Here is a 16,552-nt window from a genome sequence, read left to right on the forward strand (position 1 = left end):
GTCTGAGAGAGAGAGAGAGAGAGAGAGAGAGAGAGAGAGGCGGCGAGACCGTATCACCAAGGTTTGTTCTGAGTGAGCAACAATGAGCTGCTGCATGGAGGAATACCACGCAATGAACATGCGGCTCACGTGTATTTGGGCCTCTTTGTCTTCTCATCGGGTCAGACCTGCTGGGGTAAAGGTGTAGCATCTACTCGAGGCTCCTGGGACATGCAGAAGACACCCAGGACACAGGTTTGGTCCAATGAACTGAAGAGAGAGCTGTGCTTTGTTTAGGGAGGACATGTTGGTCAATCACTCTATGGGTGCTTTTAAACGGATCATCGCGTCATTTCCTCGAGCACGTCCAACCCAGCAATCAACCTGTCACCATGACACCTGATGACATTGTGCTTTCATCATCTGTCACTTTTCAGACGCATGTTTTCCCCACGCATGTCAGTCCTCGATTTTTTTGCTTCTGCTCTTAAATCCTGACCACCATCCTTTATGTTCTTAATCTGCCCTCGATTACTCATCTGTACCCCTGATTAGGTCATCTGCCCTCCTTATTTATTTTGAGCAAAGGTCTTCCCTGCCAGATTATGTTTATTCTCATCCGTGTGTTCATCGCTTTAGAAAATCCTCACGCCTTCCCCTGGTTCATGCTGCCCTTGACTAAAAGCCTCGTTTATGCAGTCTACACGTGCAAGGAAGTGTGCAACGACTAAACACAGTTCTTGATGTAAAAAGAGGATGAGTCATGTCAAAGGAAATCACTGATTATGAAGAAAAGCCAGTTTCTCTATAATTTCACTTGACTGCCTTTGAATAGCCCTGATTGCGTCTGGTGTCGCCTGCAAAGTGGAACTAGATTTCATAAACCCTCAACGCACAACAGTCACCAACAAAATTATTTTAATGGCGCTGAATAATTCATTGATTTCAGAATATGACGTGTTTTGATTGGACAGGACATCTGATCGTGTAAAAGTTCATTGCATTGCAGAGCTGCATCGTTGAAAATGGGAAAATGGTTGGAATAATCTCCTGGGTGTAATAAAACAAGCCATTATGGTGTTTCTTGGCTCAGACATGACCTTGGCTTGACTGTGTACTTGGCCGCTTTTCGTAGACATTAAAAATAGCCAACTCTAAGCCAGGGCTAGCAGTATTTAGTGCTCCATTTCCATAGACTTACATGACTTTTTATTGGTTGTTGGCATATCACACCACTTATAACAGAAATATGTCTGCAGCAACAGAAAGGGCCGTTTGAAAGGTCACAATGAACTGTAAGGAGCTTTGAGGGGAACCCCATGCTTTAACCCAATCACCACGGCGACCCTCCTCCATCCACCTCTGCATCTGCCCCCCCACCTCCAAGCCCACCTCTTCTGTTTTTCTTGGACTTTTTCTGCTTCTCATCTTCCACCTTGTACTTCAGCCTCCTCACAGGGTCACTCAAGCTGCACAGGGACTTCCCCTGGAAGTCCTCGCTGATCATGAAGCTCCTGTCGATCATCTCTGCTGCCTCCTGCCAGTTGCGGTAGCAGCGCGGGCCGAGGCACAGAATCTCCTCCACCGCGTTGGGGGTGAGGATGGAGCAGTCGGGGCGCAGCACCACCACCGTGGGCAGCTCCTCCACATTAAACATGGCCTCCAGCTGCCTGTGGAGAAACACATGGGCATACAGCTAAGAGCTTTATACAGCAAGGTATATTTAGATGATAATCCTCCACCAGCAGGGTGTGCACTCAACTAACGGACTAAACCCACACACCTCCTGTAGGGGTCCTCGTAGGCCAGGAACAGGCACGTCTTGGGCAGCTCTTTGAGGAAGCTTTCTTGCTGTTCTTCTGACTGGTCCAAACTGACAGATGAAGGAAAAAGGGGGAGATTACATTGCTGGGAGATTTAGGCAGACTTAAAGTCTGGAAGCCATTCAACTGTTTGTTTGAACGTGTATTCCTTCCTCGAGTGGACATTTGCTTTGCACAAAAATAGGCAACAACAATAGTAAAAACATGTTTATAAATCCTTAAAGGGGAATAGTATATAGGTCAGGATGACACATGTATAGTAACTCGAGCAAAGCAATGTGAAGGTAACATCTCCTACAGTTTGAGTGTGTGTTGTACCTGATGTACAGGAGAACCAGCTGAGCAGCGCGCTCCACGTAAAATTCATCCGTCAGTCGTTTGAAGAAGTCGGCGAGCGTGGGAGCAAACTGCTGGCAGCTCTCGCATGCGGCAGATGCAAAGAAGAGCATGAGGACGCGGTTCTGCAGGCGCAGGACGATCTCTCGTTCCGTGTCCAGCTCGTCCCGGTCCCTGTTGTTCTTCACTAGGACGTGCTCGACGAACAGGTCCACCATAATGAAGGAGGCTGAGGAACCACACAGAGTGAGCAAACAACTGGTCCACGCCGGTTTAACGGGGAAACCATCAGAGCAAAGTCAAATGAGGGTTCTTACATAAATGTAATGACAAAGCAGGGAGACCAACAAGCAAATCAAACATGTTTCCAAAGTTGTATCTTGTTGGCACTCAGAATTAAAAACCTCCCATTAATGGTATGGCCCATCCTGCTCGCAGTTTAATCGGATAATCTTCGCAGTTGCTTACCTCTCAGTAATATGATCTCCCCTCGAGACAGAGACAGCTTTCAAAATATCGGTTTACCATTTCTTTTCAAACTCAGCTGCACTTGAATCAGTTTTTATCACGTCCCCTCATCCACTGTGTCTCCCTCACCTTGACGTCTGTAGATGTTTACTCCCTCTTCCTTTGTGTCTCTGCGCTCCACCTCCCTTCTTCTGTCTGGGGGGGGGGGGGGCTGAAGGACAAGGTGACAAAGGGACAAGAGGCGCACGACGTGTGTGTGTGTGTGTGAGTGTGTGAAGCTGTAGGAAGTACAGCATGGGAAACAAAATAGAGAGACCTTAATGAAGTGAGCATTTCAGAACCTCAGGGAACACCTGTCCGTGTGGTGCTGATAGTTTGATTCAGTGAGCAGAGAAGAGGCCGGTATGTCACACGCTGTTAGTACAATACTTTACTTTGCTATTTCACATACAATGCAAGTCATATTAAGGGACATATTTTTATAATGACAAAATAAAGATTAGAAACATTAGCTCGAGGGATACACCATAATTAACATGGCAAAGGTAATGCAATAAACAACGTACACATAGTGCTTGACAAAATATTGATTTCAAATTTAGACTCCAGCGCCTTCGGCTACAATGACTTTTTTTATAATAATAATAATGTGTTATTATCTACACATCAGGCAGACATGCAGCTTCATATTCATATGTGTGCTTGTATAAGCACAAATAATCTATTATATATATTAGATGCATGTATGTTGCTAATGACTGAAAACGCATCATACTTTCTGTAACTTGTCATTAATTGACAGAGTAAAGACTGCATCGTATATTTTGTTTAAATATACGAAGTCTCGTGTTGTATTTCACTCCCTTTCAAAGTTGTGTGGACACATAACACAAAGTGGAATAGTTGTGTACATGAATTTGCGTTTTGCTCCACAGGCAGAAGTTTTTTTAAAAGGGCTTTAAAAGAAGTTTCAGAATCAGTAACAAAGGTTTAACTCCTAAGGAAGTCAACGCGAGGACTTAAAACAACAGACAAAATAATGCCTTTAATATGGATGTTTTTTCTTGTTCATCTTCTCCTCCACGTTCCTGTGTCTCCCTCCTTTCTCTTTCTATCCAGCGTCGCATCTTTTAACTGCTCTTCCTCCTCACATTTCTCTTTGTCCTTCCCCCATAAATTCCACCATCTTTGTTTCCTCTTGTCGTCCTCTGTCCTGTACTTGAGCCTCCTCACGGGGTCAGTGGCACTTCGCATATTTAGGTTGTCAAACTCCTCGTTGAGCATGAAGCTCCTCTCAATGAGCTCAGCTGATTCCTGCCAGTCTCTGAAACAGTCACACCCCAAATGGCAGATGTCTTTCACAGCATTTGGAGACAGGACGGAGCCGTCGGGACGAAGCACCACGACTGTTGGTACTTCCTTCACCTTAAACCTGACCTGTAGTTCTCTGACAGGCAGAAAAAAGGATGTTTCCACTAAAAGTCTGATTTTAGAAACAAACAAACAGGTTAAACAGAAAGAATGAAACATGAAACCCACACACTCTCTTCTCTTCTTTACCCACTTCTTGTATGGATCATCAAAGGTCAAAAACAGGACCTTTTTGTGCAGATCTCTGAGGAATCTCTCCTGCTGCGCCTCCGACTGGTCCAAGCTGGAGAGAGGAGATGGAGATGGACATTTTGTGAAGGATGAAACTGGAGAGTGGAAAGTCATGCAATCACATGTGGGCATGAAGGAGATACAAAGAAAGACGGGTGGAGACCTGACGTAGACGAGGGCGAGCAGTTTGGGGTATTCGATGTATGCCGGGTCTTTCAGTCTCTTAAAAAAGTCATTCAGAAGCGGCAGGAACTCCTGGCACCTGCCGCACTCTGCAGAGGCAAAGAACAGCATCACGATGCGGTTTTCGAGGATCCCGATGATCTCCCGCTCCGTGTTGAGTTCATCCTGGTCCCAGTTGTTCTCCACCAGAACTCGGTCTAGGAACAGGTCCACCATGATGACAGAGATAGTCCAGGTCTTCTGTGGGGGAGGGATGGTGAAACACAGTTTAGTATGTTTGTGCTACCACATAGAAGAGTTACCTTCATCAGGCTTCAGTGAATCATTTGAGACTTTCAGTGCAGCCTCGAATTTTCAAAATCAAAGTTATTGCACGCAACTGAGTAGTAGAAAAAGTACAGTACAGTAAAGAGTTTGTATTTTAATCCACACATTGTGGCTGCTTCGCATTATGCTATTATCTAATACTAGTTTGAAAACATTGATTGGTAAATAGTTTAAAAATTCATAAATGACATATTATCTGGATCCCATTTGATTCAATATGGCAGCACACCTAAAGATTAACATGTTAAGCATGACAAAAACAGTTCTGGCAGAGTCCATCTTGTTATTCAAATATGATGAGCAGCAGCTGAAATGAGCTTTCATCATCATCACAATTAGAAACTAGTTATTTATATACAGTACATTGTGCATTCTCTTTCTGTGATGCCAAAACCAGACTAGTAATTGATGATTGATAATACATCTGGCTGTAAATCATTTTCTTCACATAGAAAAGTCTATTCAATACTGCATCTTAAATGGCCTGTATGTGGACAGTTACTATGGAAACAGTATTTCCACAGAGGGACAAAGCGGTCAACGTGTTTTCAGTCATGAAGTGAACTCAACCAACAGACTGTTACGGTTGGTGATGTTTTAGTTCTTTTTTTGTTGTTTGTTTTGAATCTCTATTACTGAATGGATCACACTGGTGAAATAAAGTCGATTGTTTTTTTTTTAATACAAAAGAAATACACAGAACCAAACAGAACGAATGTAACCTCCTATTAGGACCACCTGAATGCCCCTCTGCTCATTCCACCCGCTCCAAAAACCGTGGAGAGGCCATTCGCCTGCTCAGAGGCCATGTGACGCTTACAAGACAACGCGCTCTGCATGTCACGTGACCACAGCTTCAAAAGCATGTCGCAGAGCTACGGCGGCCTTCGGCCATCCAATGGAGGACCTGCTCAGTGTGCACACACCAATGGCTCCTTCTGAGGTGATCACGCTCTGAAGAAAACATACTTCTGCTGATAGAGCTGATGCTGCAGGCCCTTTAAGTGATGCTGCACACTGACGAACCGATGATCATTTCTGCGTTGCGGCCTACAGAAGGACATCCAGAAGCCACAAGAGCTATCGGTGACTAAAGGAATATAAAACACATCAGCCCAGCCAACATGACTCAGCCCTTTGTCTAATGGTGTTTTCCAAAGCCAGACTTATGGCTCAAAACAAAAAAACAAATAGGGAATACATTTCACATATAGAAATGGGGTTCTCTCTGAAATCTGTCTCGACCCGCCCGTATTTCACTGCGGCTGCAGTCGCTGCAGGCTGCGAACTGACAGCGATGACCTCACAAATGAGATTTGGCTGCGAGGCTCTGACCTGATCTATTTGCACGGAAACTTTCAAGGATGATGTGGGAGAAATATGTTTGGAATTGAGCAGCATTCGTCTTACCTGCAGAAAAGGGAGGATTTGCTGGAAGGCTCTGGAAGGTCACGGCTTTAGTCCTGCATTTGGAAAAGTTATTGGAGCTGAGCTGATCACACCTAATATATATTAGCAACACAGCCTTGTTTTGTTAGTTGCTCATTTAATAGGCCATCAATCTTTGTCAGCTGCATTCACCACAAGTAATGTGTCTCACCTTGAAACTCCTCGTCTCCAACAACAACAAAAACGATGCCAGTTCTTCCTCTTTCTGTTAATCCATTTTTCTATTTCTTTGATTTGCCTTCTTGCTTCCTTTAAATCCGATGAGTTTTTTTCTGTTTTGTGCACCTTTCGATGCCTCTTCACCCCTCTGTAAGTTCTTCACTCAGCACACTGTGGTCTACGGAGGCAGATTACAGAGAGCTGGAGGTGTGGCAGCGCTGTAATTCAGGAGCGGAGGTTGCCTCTGTGTGTGTCTGTGTGTGTGTTTGTTCACTGTTGGCCATTAAAACTCTAGCTCAACACTGTCAATCTTATTACTTGAAGAGAAGAAGGCGGGTGGAAAGGATGGATGAAGCAAAGGACTAATTGGATCGCCAAAGGAGGACGGACATGTAGGTTAAACTGTAGAAAGACAGACGGGAGACAAAGGGCGGACATGTTTTACGTCAGCATCAAGTGAAGCCTCCTAACCTGCTCCAGCCTTTCCCTCACAGCCAAGCGCTGCCTTTGTAACCTCACTGATGTCCCTCATTTACCCCTCGCAGCATATTCGGATTCTTCTGCATCCTTTCATCAAGCGGATTTGACAAGCAGGATGCAGAGCTTCAAGGAAATGAACTGAGGGGGTCGATAGTGAGAGTTGAGCCTGGTTCTGCTCAACCCCCAGCAGGCTCTACTGTAGAGAGAAGTGGCTATTGATCTGCAGAAAATACCTGCGTTAATCCCAACAGTGGGCTGTGGTATGAGTGTATATATATATATATATACATATATATATATATATATATACATATATATATATAGATATATATACATATATATATATAGATATAGATATATAGAGAGAGAGAGAGAGAGAGATCTAATAGGATTAGTCTGAGCCACAGACGTGTGCCACTTTAACACACACTCACACACACACATACATAATGAAGCTAAATACCCTGTGGACAAACACAACAACATGCTGCAGCTTCCCAACCATGACATAGAGCACCGTTCTTTCAGTCCACCACTCATTGCATTAATTGTACTATGGGATGGATGTTGATTGACTTTAAAACGTGTGTGTTCTCCTCAGGGTGAAATGTGTGTTGACACTAAAAAGGCTTTTCCATCGGCCGCAGTTCTTCTTTGTGTTTGATCAGAGTAATGAACTCAGCATGCTAGGCTAGCATTTAGCTTAAAGCAAAGGTGTGAACAGAACACCACAGATCCTAATGTGTGGAAAGTACATAAGTAAGAAGTTCTCTAAGTAGTGCAATATATATTTCTTTTAAATCTATGAAAAAATTGTTGTTGGATGCAAATAATACGTTTCCAGTACAATAAATGTAATTACTGTGTAAAAAAAAGGGGAAGAAGGAGTAATGGCATCTTGCTGCAGCACAAACTGACCATTATGTTGTCAAATCATTGATTAAAAGGAGCATCACCGTTAAGATTGTGTCTGTGCACAGTGCACAGACACACATTGTGTGTCTGTGCACAGTGCACGGACACACATTGTGTGTCCGTGCACTGTGCACAAACACACAATGTGTGCGAAGCCGGATAGTCCAAGCTAAATGCAATGAAGAACCTCAAAACCAATCATGATAAAAGTCTTTATTCATTCTTTGATTTAAAAAAATCAAATAAAAAAAGACTGGCAGAGACATCTAAATATGGAAAGTTACAAAACATATTTGGTTTTTCTCATCTAATCAACAAACAAAATGCAACAAGCTGCATGTTTGGTTTTAAAACTGGGCATATCTGGGCAAACTATCCTTTAAATCATGGAACTATTATTGGACCGGGCTGTGGTGAAGGGACGAGCGTCGGATGCAATGAATCAAACGGAAGCTGCTCTGTTGAATTCTCTCCCTCTTCTCCACCATCACAGCTTTGTTCTACCTGGCTCGTCCTTATCTCGCGGTGCCAGAGTTCTCTCCTGCTCACCTCCTCTCGTCTCGTCTCCCTCACAGCTCGTCCCGTGCGCTCCAGTTCTCCAGCTCAGACTGCAGCACGTCAGAGTTCTGAGCCTCGAAGCTCAGCTCCCCCTGCTCTTGGGTTTTCCTCGACTTGGCCCGGTCCCAGTCCGTTTTGACGGTCTCGTTGTCCCAGACCACCGATGTTTCCGTGTCACTGATGTAGCCCTGGTCTCCGGTGTAATGGGTCGGATACACCAGGAGCGGCTCGGCCGAAAAGGCACGCAGGTCCCGGACCTCAAAGTGGTCCATGTACTCGGAACTGATGAGCGAGAGAAGCAGGGAGGTGATTGGAGTAACAAGAGCACCAAAAAAATGAAATAAAATAAAAAACCCAGAAGATGACGAGGCGGCACTCACACTGGATGTTTGTTGTACATGACAGGGAGGAACTCATCCACAGGAAGCAGCTTGCTGAGAGGTTCTGCCCTGAGGAGCTTCTGGGCTCCTTGTAGAGACAGCAGGTAGCCTAGTGTCCAGTAGGAGTAGTCCGCCTCCACGATATTGTGGATGTCTGGTACCGGCTTCTCCTGGTGGTCCACCTGCATCCGCTTCCGCCCAATGTAACTGTTTTATGGAGTTCAAGAAGACTGTAAATATCACAAGCATTTAACACCAAGGCGCTGGATTTGGAATGTAAACTGCATTGATTAAAGCGTATTGTAACAGATTTAATATCGTTTTTGGACTGAAACTTTAATGTGGCACAAACAAAAAATGGTTTTATATACTTAACCTTAAACTTTTTATGCCATGTCATCAGTGATGGGTCTAATTTGAAAAGGCTTGCAGCGTCTCAGCAGCGTGATGCATTAGAAGATGCATCATTTCCACCAGTGCTTCCTGCATATGCGCATGTGTGACAGATGGACGGATTTGGCTGAAAAGGGGCTGCTAACCGTGGTGTCTGTTTACACCACTCACTGGTGTTTTACATCACTCACATGAGATCCCAGTCCAGCTTGTGCTTCGTCACCTCCTGCAGCAGCGTCTGGAGACGTCGCTTGAAGAACACCTCGAAGCGGAGGTCATCCTCGATGACCAGGGAGGTCTGCAGACCACGATCTGCTATCTGTTGTTGGGATAGAAGATACTCTACAGTAAGTACTTTTTTTAACTGATACGTAGTAAGACATTCAACCAACGTCTGGAAACAGAAATAGAAAAGCAGCTCATTACTCTCCCCAAGCTGCCACGTCAGTAATAAACGTTATCTACCGTGCACAGGTAGAGCCAAAGGCCTGAGGCAGCCCGGGTGTCTCACCTCCTTCCAGATGTTGTAATGAGAGAGGAAACAGCCCAGTTCCCCTTTGGTGAGGGGCCGACTATGATACGGGTCTCTGTAACCCGGCAGCATCTTAATCCTCATCGCCTCTATATCAGTCTTGTTCAGAGCTCTGAGGGAGAGAGAAGAGCAAAAACAATGTGGTTAGAGATGGAAACAATGCATCATATGGTTCTTTGTGTGTGTGTGTGTGTGAGGAGGGGGGGGGGGGGGGGGGTTGGAAGCAACGGGACAAACATACGGCATGCATGTCCTACAGGCTGCTCTATGCAACATTTCAAATGAAGATAGTAATCAAACATGTAAAACTGTAACGCTCGAACAGGAGAGCCGACACGGGGATTAGAGCTAGGTTTTACTCACAGTCGAGTCGTGCTTGAGAGAACATCTAACTGACAGCATGCACCCACTACTGTTCACCTGGTTGTTTGTCTGAGCTCAGCCTCCATAGATCAATCGACACCGCATGGTGCAGGGGCACCAATCAGGAACAAACATGCAGTGGGGGAGGAGGAGGAGGAGGAGGAACGTACTTGCCATCCACAGCAGCTACGACTTTACAGCTGATCTCTTGCTCGTACAAGCTGCTCAACATTCGCTCGCGACGGTCGGACCTCCGCTCCAGATTTATCATGAACACCTGGGTGCACACAAGAGGACGCAAACTCAAGCACGACGTGCTCCGGGTCATCGTGTTCGTTTCCATGTGTGCAGGCGCCTCGGTGTGTGTACCTCATCAAAGCCCATCCTGTTGGGCTGCTTGGGGGGGGGAGACAGGAAGCTGGAGGGCTCCAACGGAGGGTCTTTCACTTTAAAAAAAGAAAAAAGGGGGTGAGGTTCAAAGAGAATGTGAAATGTGGTGGGACAGTGGAACCTAAAATGTGGATCATTTCATCACAAGATGAGTTAAAGTTTAAAGATGCGCATATAAAAATATATACATATTTGTGTTCAAATTGGAAATGAAATAAGAAATGAATATGGCAATGCTAGTTATAGTTACTCTGGTTACATGAAATCGATTTTAGTCCTTGGAATATAAATGTTGAGAGTACACTGAATTATAGAGCTGAAGTCAAACAATCTATTGCTTTATTTGTAGCACTTTTAGTGCTCACTGTTTTCTCTTCTTATTGTGGATCTGAACACCTTTCTAAGCTTAACTGGCAAAATCTCAAACTTACCGATCTGACTGCATAAATGTAGCAAAAGTAAACATGATAGAATTAAGCGTGTATTTTTAACGGCACAGGGTATAAGGAGTTGTCATGGTAGTAGCTTTTAACAGCTTTCCAGAACCTCATGACTCTTCTAGTAAAACCGTTTAATTCTCATAACGGGAACAGCAAACAACATTCACTTCACCTAAACAGAAGTTGGGAAAATTCAATAAACACAAAACCTGCAGAGGATTAGTACATTTACAACAACACACTTAACATAAGCAGGTGTTCTCACAGCATAGTCAGTGTAAAAGCTTCACTACGCAACCGTGAAACACTAATAAATCCCCGTGGTCTTGGTGAGCGCTCTTTGACCCCTCGACTCACCCATGATCTCGAGCTGAGTGTGCACGAAGCTCTCCACCTCATCCTGCAGGGTGGCGTGGGAACGCACTGGCACCGGGAAATACCCATAAGTCTCTTTGTTGCACACATACATCTGCACATCTGAGAAAATGAAAGTGGGCAAAAAAAACATGCTTAAAAAACACAAAGCATGAACTAGAAAGAAAATGGAGCAGCCTCCAAAAAGCTCCTCTCAGTTGCCTTTGTCTCACCCGCCATCCGAGCAGAGTACGCAAAGACGATGACATCATCCAGGGCCCAGCTGTACTCTGGGTGTGGTGGATAAAAAGCCAGCTGACGGGAGGCCTCTTTCTGTAGGTCCAGCAGGTAGGTGGAGTGGACCATCGGCACGGCGAAACAGCCGCGTTGCTCCTGCTTACGGATGGGCATGTAGGCTGCTGTGCGCTTGTAGTAACCCTGGAGGGAGGGCACACAAACACGGTACCTTTACACACTGGGTGTCCGACGACCTGTTGGGATAAGAAGCTCGGGGCGGTGTGTCGGGAGGGGGGCCTGAATCGGAATATTGGCAGCTGAATGTCAATGTTACAGGAAGAACAGTCCTGTGAAGCTGCATGCTACTAAATGACAAAGAACCAGATATCATATAATTGTGAAAAAAAGGCCCATTAACTGTGGTTGAAGAAAATTGGAGACGGACTTTTGGTGAGTTTTGTCTGTTCTGGAGGATTTACAACGTCCATACGTCTACTCGTATTTGAAAAGAAGAAATAAGTACGAAGACATCGTGTCGCCACAGATCACAGACACAAGTGTATCCAAGAGAAGTCATCAGATGGGCAAGTTTGTTGCATGTTGGCATAATTGTGTGTGTCTGCATATTAAAAACATCACGCTGTTCCTTTATTTCTTGGCACACATTAATGAAGACAATCTGGTTTAAAGTTGTGTAGCATCTGGGGAAACGTGCAGTAACAAACAGAGAAGAAGGAGCAAATCAAACCTAATGAGCTGTGAGGGCTGCATGTGCGCCAGTCATATAATAATCTTTATTAGAGCTGAATACTAATATATCAAAAGCAGAAAAGTTTCAATTACCTGCGATACCAATCATTTACTTTAATTTACTAATTACATTCAGCTGCCAGTAATCTCAGATGAAACGATTAAATACAATAAGAAAACTCTTCTACTGGGTCTTCAACTCATTGAAAGTGTGACTTATTAGAACCAATTTGATTTCCTAGTGCATTAGAAAAAATAATGAAGTGTGAAATTCCCACTAAATCAAATGTATGTGTTAAGAAGGAGGCAGGAGCTCTATTATTATTATTATCTAACCCTAAAGAGAAGCAGACTTCAGGTAAAGACCGTGATGAAGATGACGGACAGACTCTCTTGGTTCAGATGGCGTTTTGGAGGAAACACAGATGTCGCCGTGTGTTGTAAATACGGAATGAACAGGAAAAAACGATTTCTATCGCCACGGCGACCACACTCCTCCGGTACCTGTGAAGTCATGCCGCACCAGAAGTTGGAGTAGGCGGCTCTGGACTCCAGCATCGGCGCCACAATGGTCTTGTTTTCGCTCATCAGTTTCCACAACGTGTCGCTGCGCGTGAGGAGGTTGTCGCAGTCGGCCACCTGCGGACGGATGAGAAGGGCACAATATCCACATGTGGAATGAATAAATCACACACAAACGTGAACATGCAAGCCCAGACAGAACGCCCCCCCCCGTCACTGAATGACTGATCGGGACCCAGCAACAGGGCTCGATCACACTGGACGTGGGACATAATCAGCACATTTCCAGCCCGCCTTCATCCCACAGCCGGACAGACTTTCATTGGCAGACAGATCTCCTGCACTCCGGTTTAAAGTTTATTCTGAATAAATATTTTAAAATTACGGATTTAATTGCATTCCAAATAAATATTTGAACCCCACCCGTTCACTGGATCCATCTTCTCTCGTACATTATGACACAGCTAATTATGCAGGATGTTGCAATTTGTGTACGACAAAGAAGAATGTCACACATCACATTTATGACTAAGATGAAATTAAGACATTTTAAATAATAACTATAAGTTATTAGTGAGCAGTAATTGGCTTTATTCACTGGTAATAGATTTGGTCTCTTTAATGCGATTCATTTCCTTTTCTATTATAGACAGAGGATTCCTACGCACACATTTGACCCAGACACCTCCCTGAGAGGCACTAATAGGAGCAGACGTATGAGGCTGGCGAGTGGATGATGACATACCAGCAGGTAGTCGGCCCACATCTCACGGGCAGTCTCCAGAGCGGCCTGACGCAGCTTCATTACGTGTTCGTAGCGGAGGTTACTCCAGTGCTTGGGCCCCGGCTCGTCTTCATAGGCCCTGAGTCAGGCAGACGGACCCATTAAGTAATGTATGTCTCTCTCACACACACACACACACACACACACACACACACACACACACACACACACACACACACACACACACACACACACACACACACACACACACACACACACACACACACACACACACACACACACACACACACACACACAGTACCTGGGTTCCTCCTGAGGTCTCCACTCCACATAGTGATAGTCATTCTGCACCTTGATAAGCCATTCCCTCAGGATGGCTGTTGTGTTGTCTATGTTGTGATCTGTCGCCACCCTGTGGGAGAGGGGGCGCGGGGGAGGGGGGGGGGGTCGACAGACACACACACACAGGCTTTTATTTGGGGGAGCAGTATTCGTCCAGGTACTGACCTTATAAAGGCTTCTCATAAAAACGTTAAAACCTCACCACCGTCGTTAAAATTCAGTGATTCCACCTTCGTGAGTTGCATCGGGCCCGAAGCTGCGATCCCTCCCCCCCCCCACGATTATACCTTATTCATAGATATCTGACAGCGGTTATTATTCTGTCACTCAAACGGCATCCTCACAAAAGGAGCTATTGTTTACTCCATCTCCATTCGTGTTTTGCAGTAAGCCAACCGGATGAATAATGCTTCCACTTCCATGCATTTAGTTATGCAGATTTTTAATAAGGTGCTGGAAAAAAACTGGTTAGCAGTGGGAAGCATAGAATAATATAACTTTTGTGATATTATGAAAAAATAATGTTATCATCAGCAGCTTGATTTCAGATTGCTATGGATGGTGAAGTGATTTGTCAAATGTGTAGAAACACTGTAATTAGTAAATAGTTTTAGGTTTCGGGCCACTGTTTAGACAAACTTGCCAATATGCACATGTTCTGATTCTGATTGTAGCAGAATACAAAGTCAGCGATTATAAAAACACAATCAGGAATGAATGCATTTCGGGGGCAGAATTTGGACGCTGACAAAAATAGGCTCATATTATTTGACATGAAAACAGACTACTAGCGCTTCAAGGGGAAAAACACATGTAAAATATCAAATTCTAGATAATGTGATAACGATTCCTCATCCGTCGGGTTTTGATGTCATTGGAGCAGAGCGGCTCATCACTGATGTCAAGACGTCGGCCGATGAATAGGGGGCTGATGAAGAGGAGCATCGGCCATCTGTGTCATCACAACAAATCTCCTGTGCGTCGGGGGGGGGGGGGGGGGGCACAGGCAAAGCCAGAGAGACGGGGAAAGAATGTGCAAATAAGAGAGAAGTCGATTTACTACGCATTCAAGATGATTCTGGTTCTAGTGAGAGACAGCCGGCGTGCTGCAGCTGTTAGTTTCCCATCTGTCTGTGGTCTTTTTGAACACCCACATGTGGCCGTGCCATCCACCCCCCCCCCACCCCACCCCTGCTCTTCCCCCTCTCCAGTCTCTACTTTTCCCCTCTCCGACTGCTTGCTGGAAAGTTCTTAATGAGCAGGAGGAAGCCAACAGAAAGAAGAAAAAAAAAATTGGATTCATCCAGCACGTGCTTGCATGCCAGCACTAGAGCGCTGCCCAAAGGACTCGGGAGAGCTGAGAAGAAGGTAGATGGATGAAAATGGAAGATTTGTGGATTGATAACGTCCATCCTGCATGGCCCTGGTGAAACCACACACACACACACATCAATGCTGCAGCTTGCCGTGTACTCCATCTTAACTTGTCAGGCTGATGGCCTCAGGGATCGACAAGCGGCCAGCTAACAGCACTGTTTACGTCTTCCATGCAGTAAACCAAAACCTCTTTGCATTCGCCCTCGCACCGAGGCAAGCGCATGTGTTGTAGATCAAAGCAGCCGCGCAGAACGCTGGGCCGAGGCCGCCACACGGACACGTGGGGCCTCCGTGGCAGCGTCTAACTATCGGATGGCTCACAAGTGGGTTTGTTTAAACAGGCACAGTTTAATCCCTCATTCAAACTCCAACCGAAGGCTTCCCTCAAGCAGAGGCCCGGCCCTCTGGTTCAAACAACCTATTCGTGGGACAGTGTGACACAAACATACCTCAGCTTGAGGCCTTTTTCTGGTTACTGATATAAGTAAGAATTCTGATGAAAAGATTCATCTTCATAATGATAATAATAGAGCTAACAACAGATCTTCTGGCACGGGACTCTAAAGACAAGAGGAAGTGAGCAATGATGACAGCAGAATTATCTGGAAGGCGGGGGAGGAGGGGGGGGGGGGATAAAATGGAAGGGGTTTTTTTAACGGGCACATGCGCGCCGCGCCGCGCGCGCTCCTGCCGCGCCGCTGGCCTGCCTGGCGAAGTGCGCGGTGAAATGACGCGTGCGCACGTTTTCCTGCGCGTCGGCTCTAGCGCGCGCCGAATGGTCGTCTATAATAAGCCTTGAACGGCTTGACGCGTCGAATCCCACTTTGTCCCACTTTACTGATAGATAGATTTTCTTTCAAAGTCGTGGCAGGTCGCGGCTTCGACACTCACCACAGCGCAATGCGCTCCTTCGGGTAGTCGAGGCGCTCGATGGCTCCGAGGAACAGCGGCAGGGAGTGCGCCGAGTTGCGGCACACCACCGAGAGGACGACCCGGGGGGCGAGGAGCGGAGACTCGGGGCTCCAGCGCTCCTCCGGGAAATATCCACGACCCGGGCCCGGCAGGAGGACGATTAGCAGGGCAGGCAGAAGAGAGGTGACCCGGGGCATGGCAGGGGACAGAGACTCGCTGGAGACGCGGCGGGCAGAGGCGGAACCGGGAGGGGGGATGTTGAGGCTCAGGATCCCGCTGTTGTGTTACGCCGACAGCGGCTACATGGCGGAGGAAGTGGCTGAATTAAAGGGCGCGTCAGGACCGGTTGAAGGGAAACGCAGTCTCCCCCCCCCCACAAAATAAATTCGCTCATACACAACACTGTGCCTCGTGCAGATTAGTTCAAATGAATCATATCAGGCAGTTCCGTATTTGGTATTTCATATACATCATATACATATCCATAACTAGCGGCTACACTGCCGTCGACGTCCTCCCCTTTAAGAGCGATGTGG

General features: G+C 45.9%; 3 protein-coding genes across 4 annotated transcripts; all 3 read right to left on the reverse strand.

Moving 5' to 3' along the window:
- Positions 1 to 80: 80 nt before the first annotated feature.
- LOC119218321 (nucleoredoxin-like protein 1) lies at positions 81 to 2,757 on the reverse strand. The gene is made up of 4 exons (XM_062564584.1): positions 2,607 to 2,757; positions 2,121 to 2,367; positions 1,763 to 1,852; positions 81 to 1,649 (listed from the first exon to the last, which is right to left on the reverse strand). The coding sequence occupies exons 2-4, from the start codon at positions 2,354 to 2,356 to the stop codon at positions 1,313 to 1,315; spliced, it is 663 nt and encodes a 220-aa protein (XP_062420568.1). The 5' UTR covers positions 2,357 to 2,367; positions 2,607 to 2,757; the 3' UTR covers positions 81 to 1,312.
- Positions 2,758 to 2,987: 230 nt separating this feature from the next.
- Positions 2,988 to 6,888, reverse strand: LOC119218330 (nucleoredoxin-like protein 1). Of its 2 annotated transcripts, XM_037472693.2 has the most exons (5): positions 6,319 to 6,888; positions 6,129 to 6,181; positions 4,372 to 4,631; positions 4,171 to 4,260; positions 2,988 to 4,053 (listed from the first exon to the last, which is right to left on the reverse strand). In XM_037472693.2, exons 3-5 carry the CDS (start codon positions 4,605 to 4,607, stop codon positions 3,675 to 3,677), a joined length of 705 nt encoding a protein of 234 aa, XP_037328590.2. In that variant the 5' UTR covers positions 4,608 to 4,631; positions 6,129 to 6,181; positions 6,319 to 6,888; the 3' UTR covers positions 2,988 to 3,674. The 2 variants fall into 2 exon arrangements, with proteins under 2 accessions (XP_037328590.2, XP_037328589.2); XM_037472692.2 differs by having other exon boundaries at positions 4,171 to 4,631.
- Positions 6,889 to 7,919: 1,031 nt separating this feature from the next.
- Positions 7,920 to 16,450, reverse strand: LOC119218145 (procollagen galactosyltransferase 1-like). Its single transcript, XM_037472327.2, has 12 exons — positions 15,996 to 16,450; positions 13,687 to 13,797; positions 13,386 to 13,503; positions 12,623 to 12,757; positions 11,365 to 11,569; positions 11,135 to 11,254; positions 10,317 to 10,393; positions 10,118 to 10,224; positions 9,564 to 9,696; positions 9,244 to 9,371; positions 8,660 to 8,866; positions 7,920 to 8,561 (listed from the first exon to the last, which is right to left on the reverse strand). The coding sequence occupies exons 1-12, from the start codon at positions 16,211 to 16,213 to the stop codon at positions 8,291 to 8,293; spliced, it is 1,830 nt and encodes a 609-aa protein (XP_037328224.1). The 5' UTR covers positions 16,214 to 16,450; the 3' UTR covers positions 7,920 to 8,290.
- Positions 16,451 to 16,552: the final 102 nt, after the last annotated feature.

This window comes from Pungitius pungitius, chromosome 9 (genome assembly GCF_949316345.1).
Source record: "Pungitius pungitius chromosome 9, fPunPun2.1, whole genome shotgun sequence".
Classification (NCBI taxonomy): Eukaryota; Metazoa; Chordata; class Actinopteri; order Perciformes; family Gasterosteidae; genus Pungitius; species Pungitius pungitius.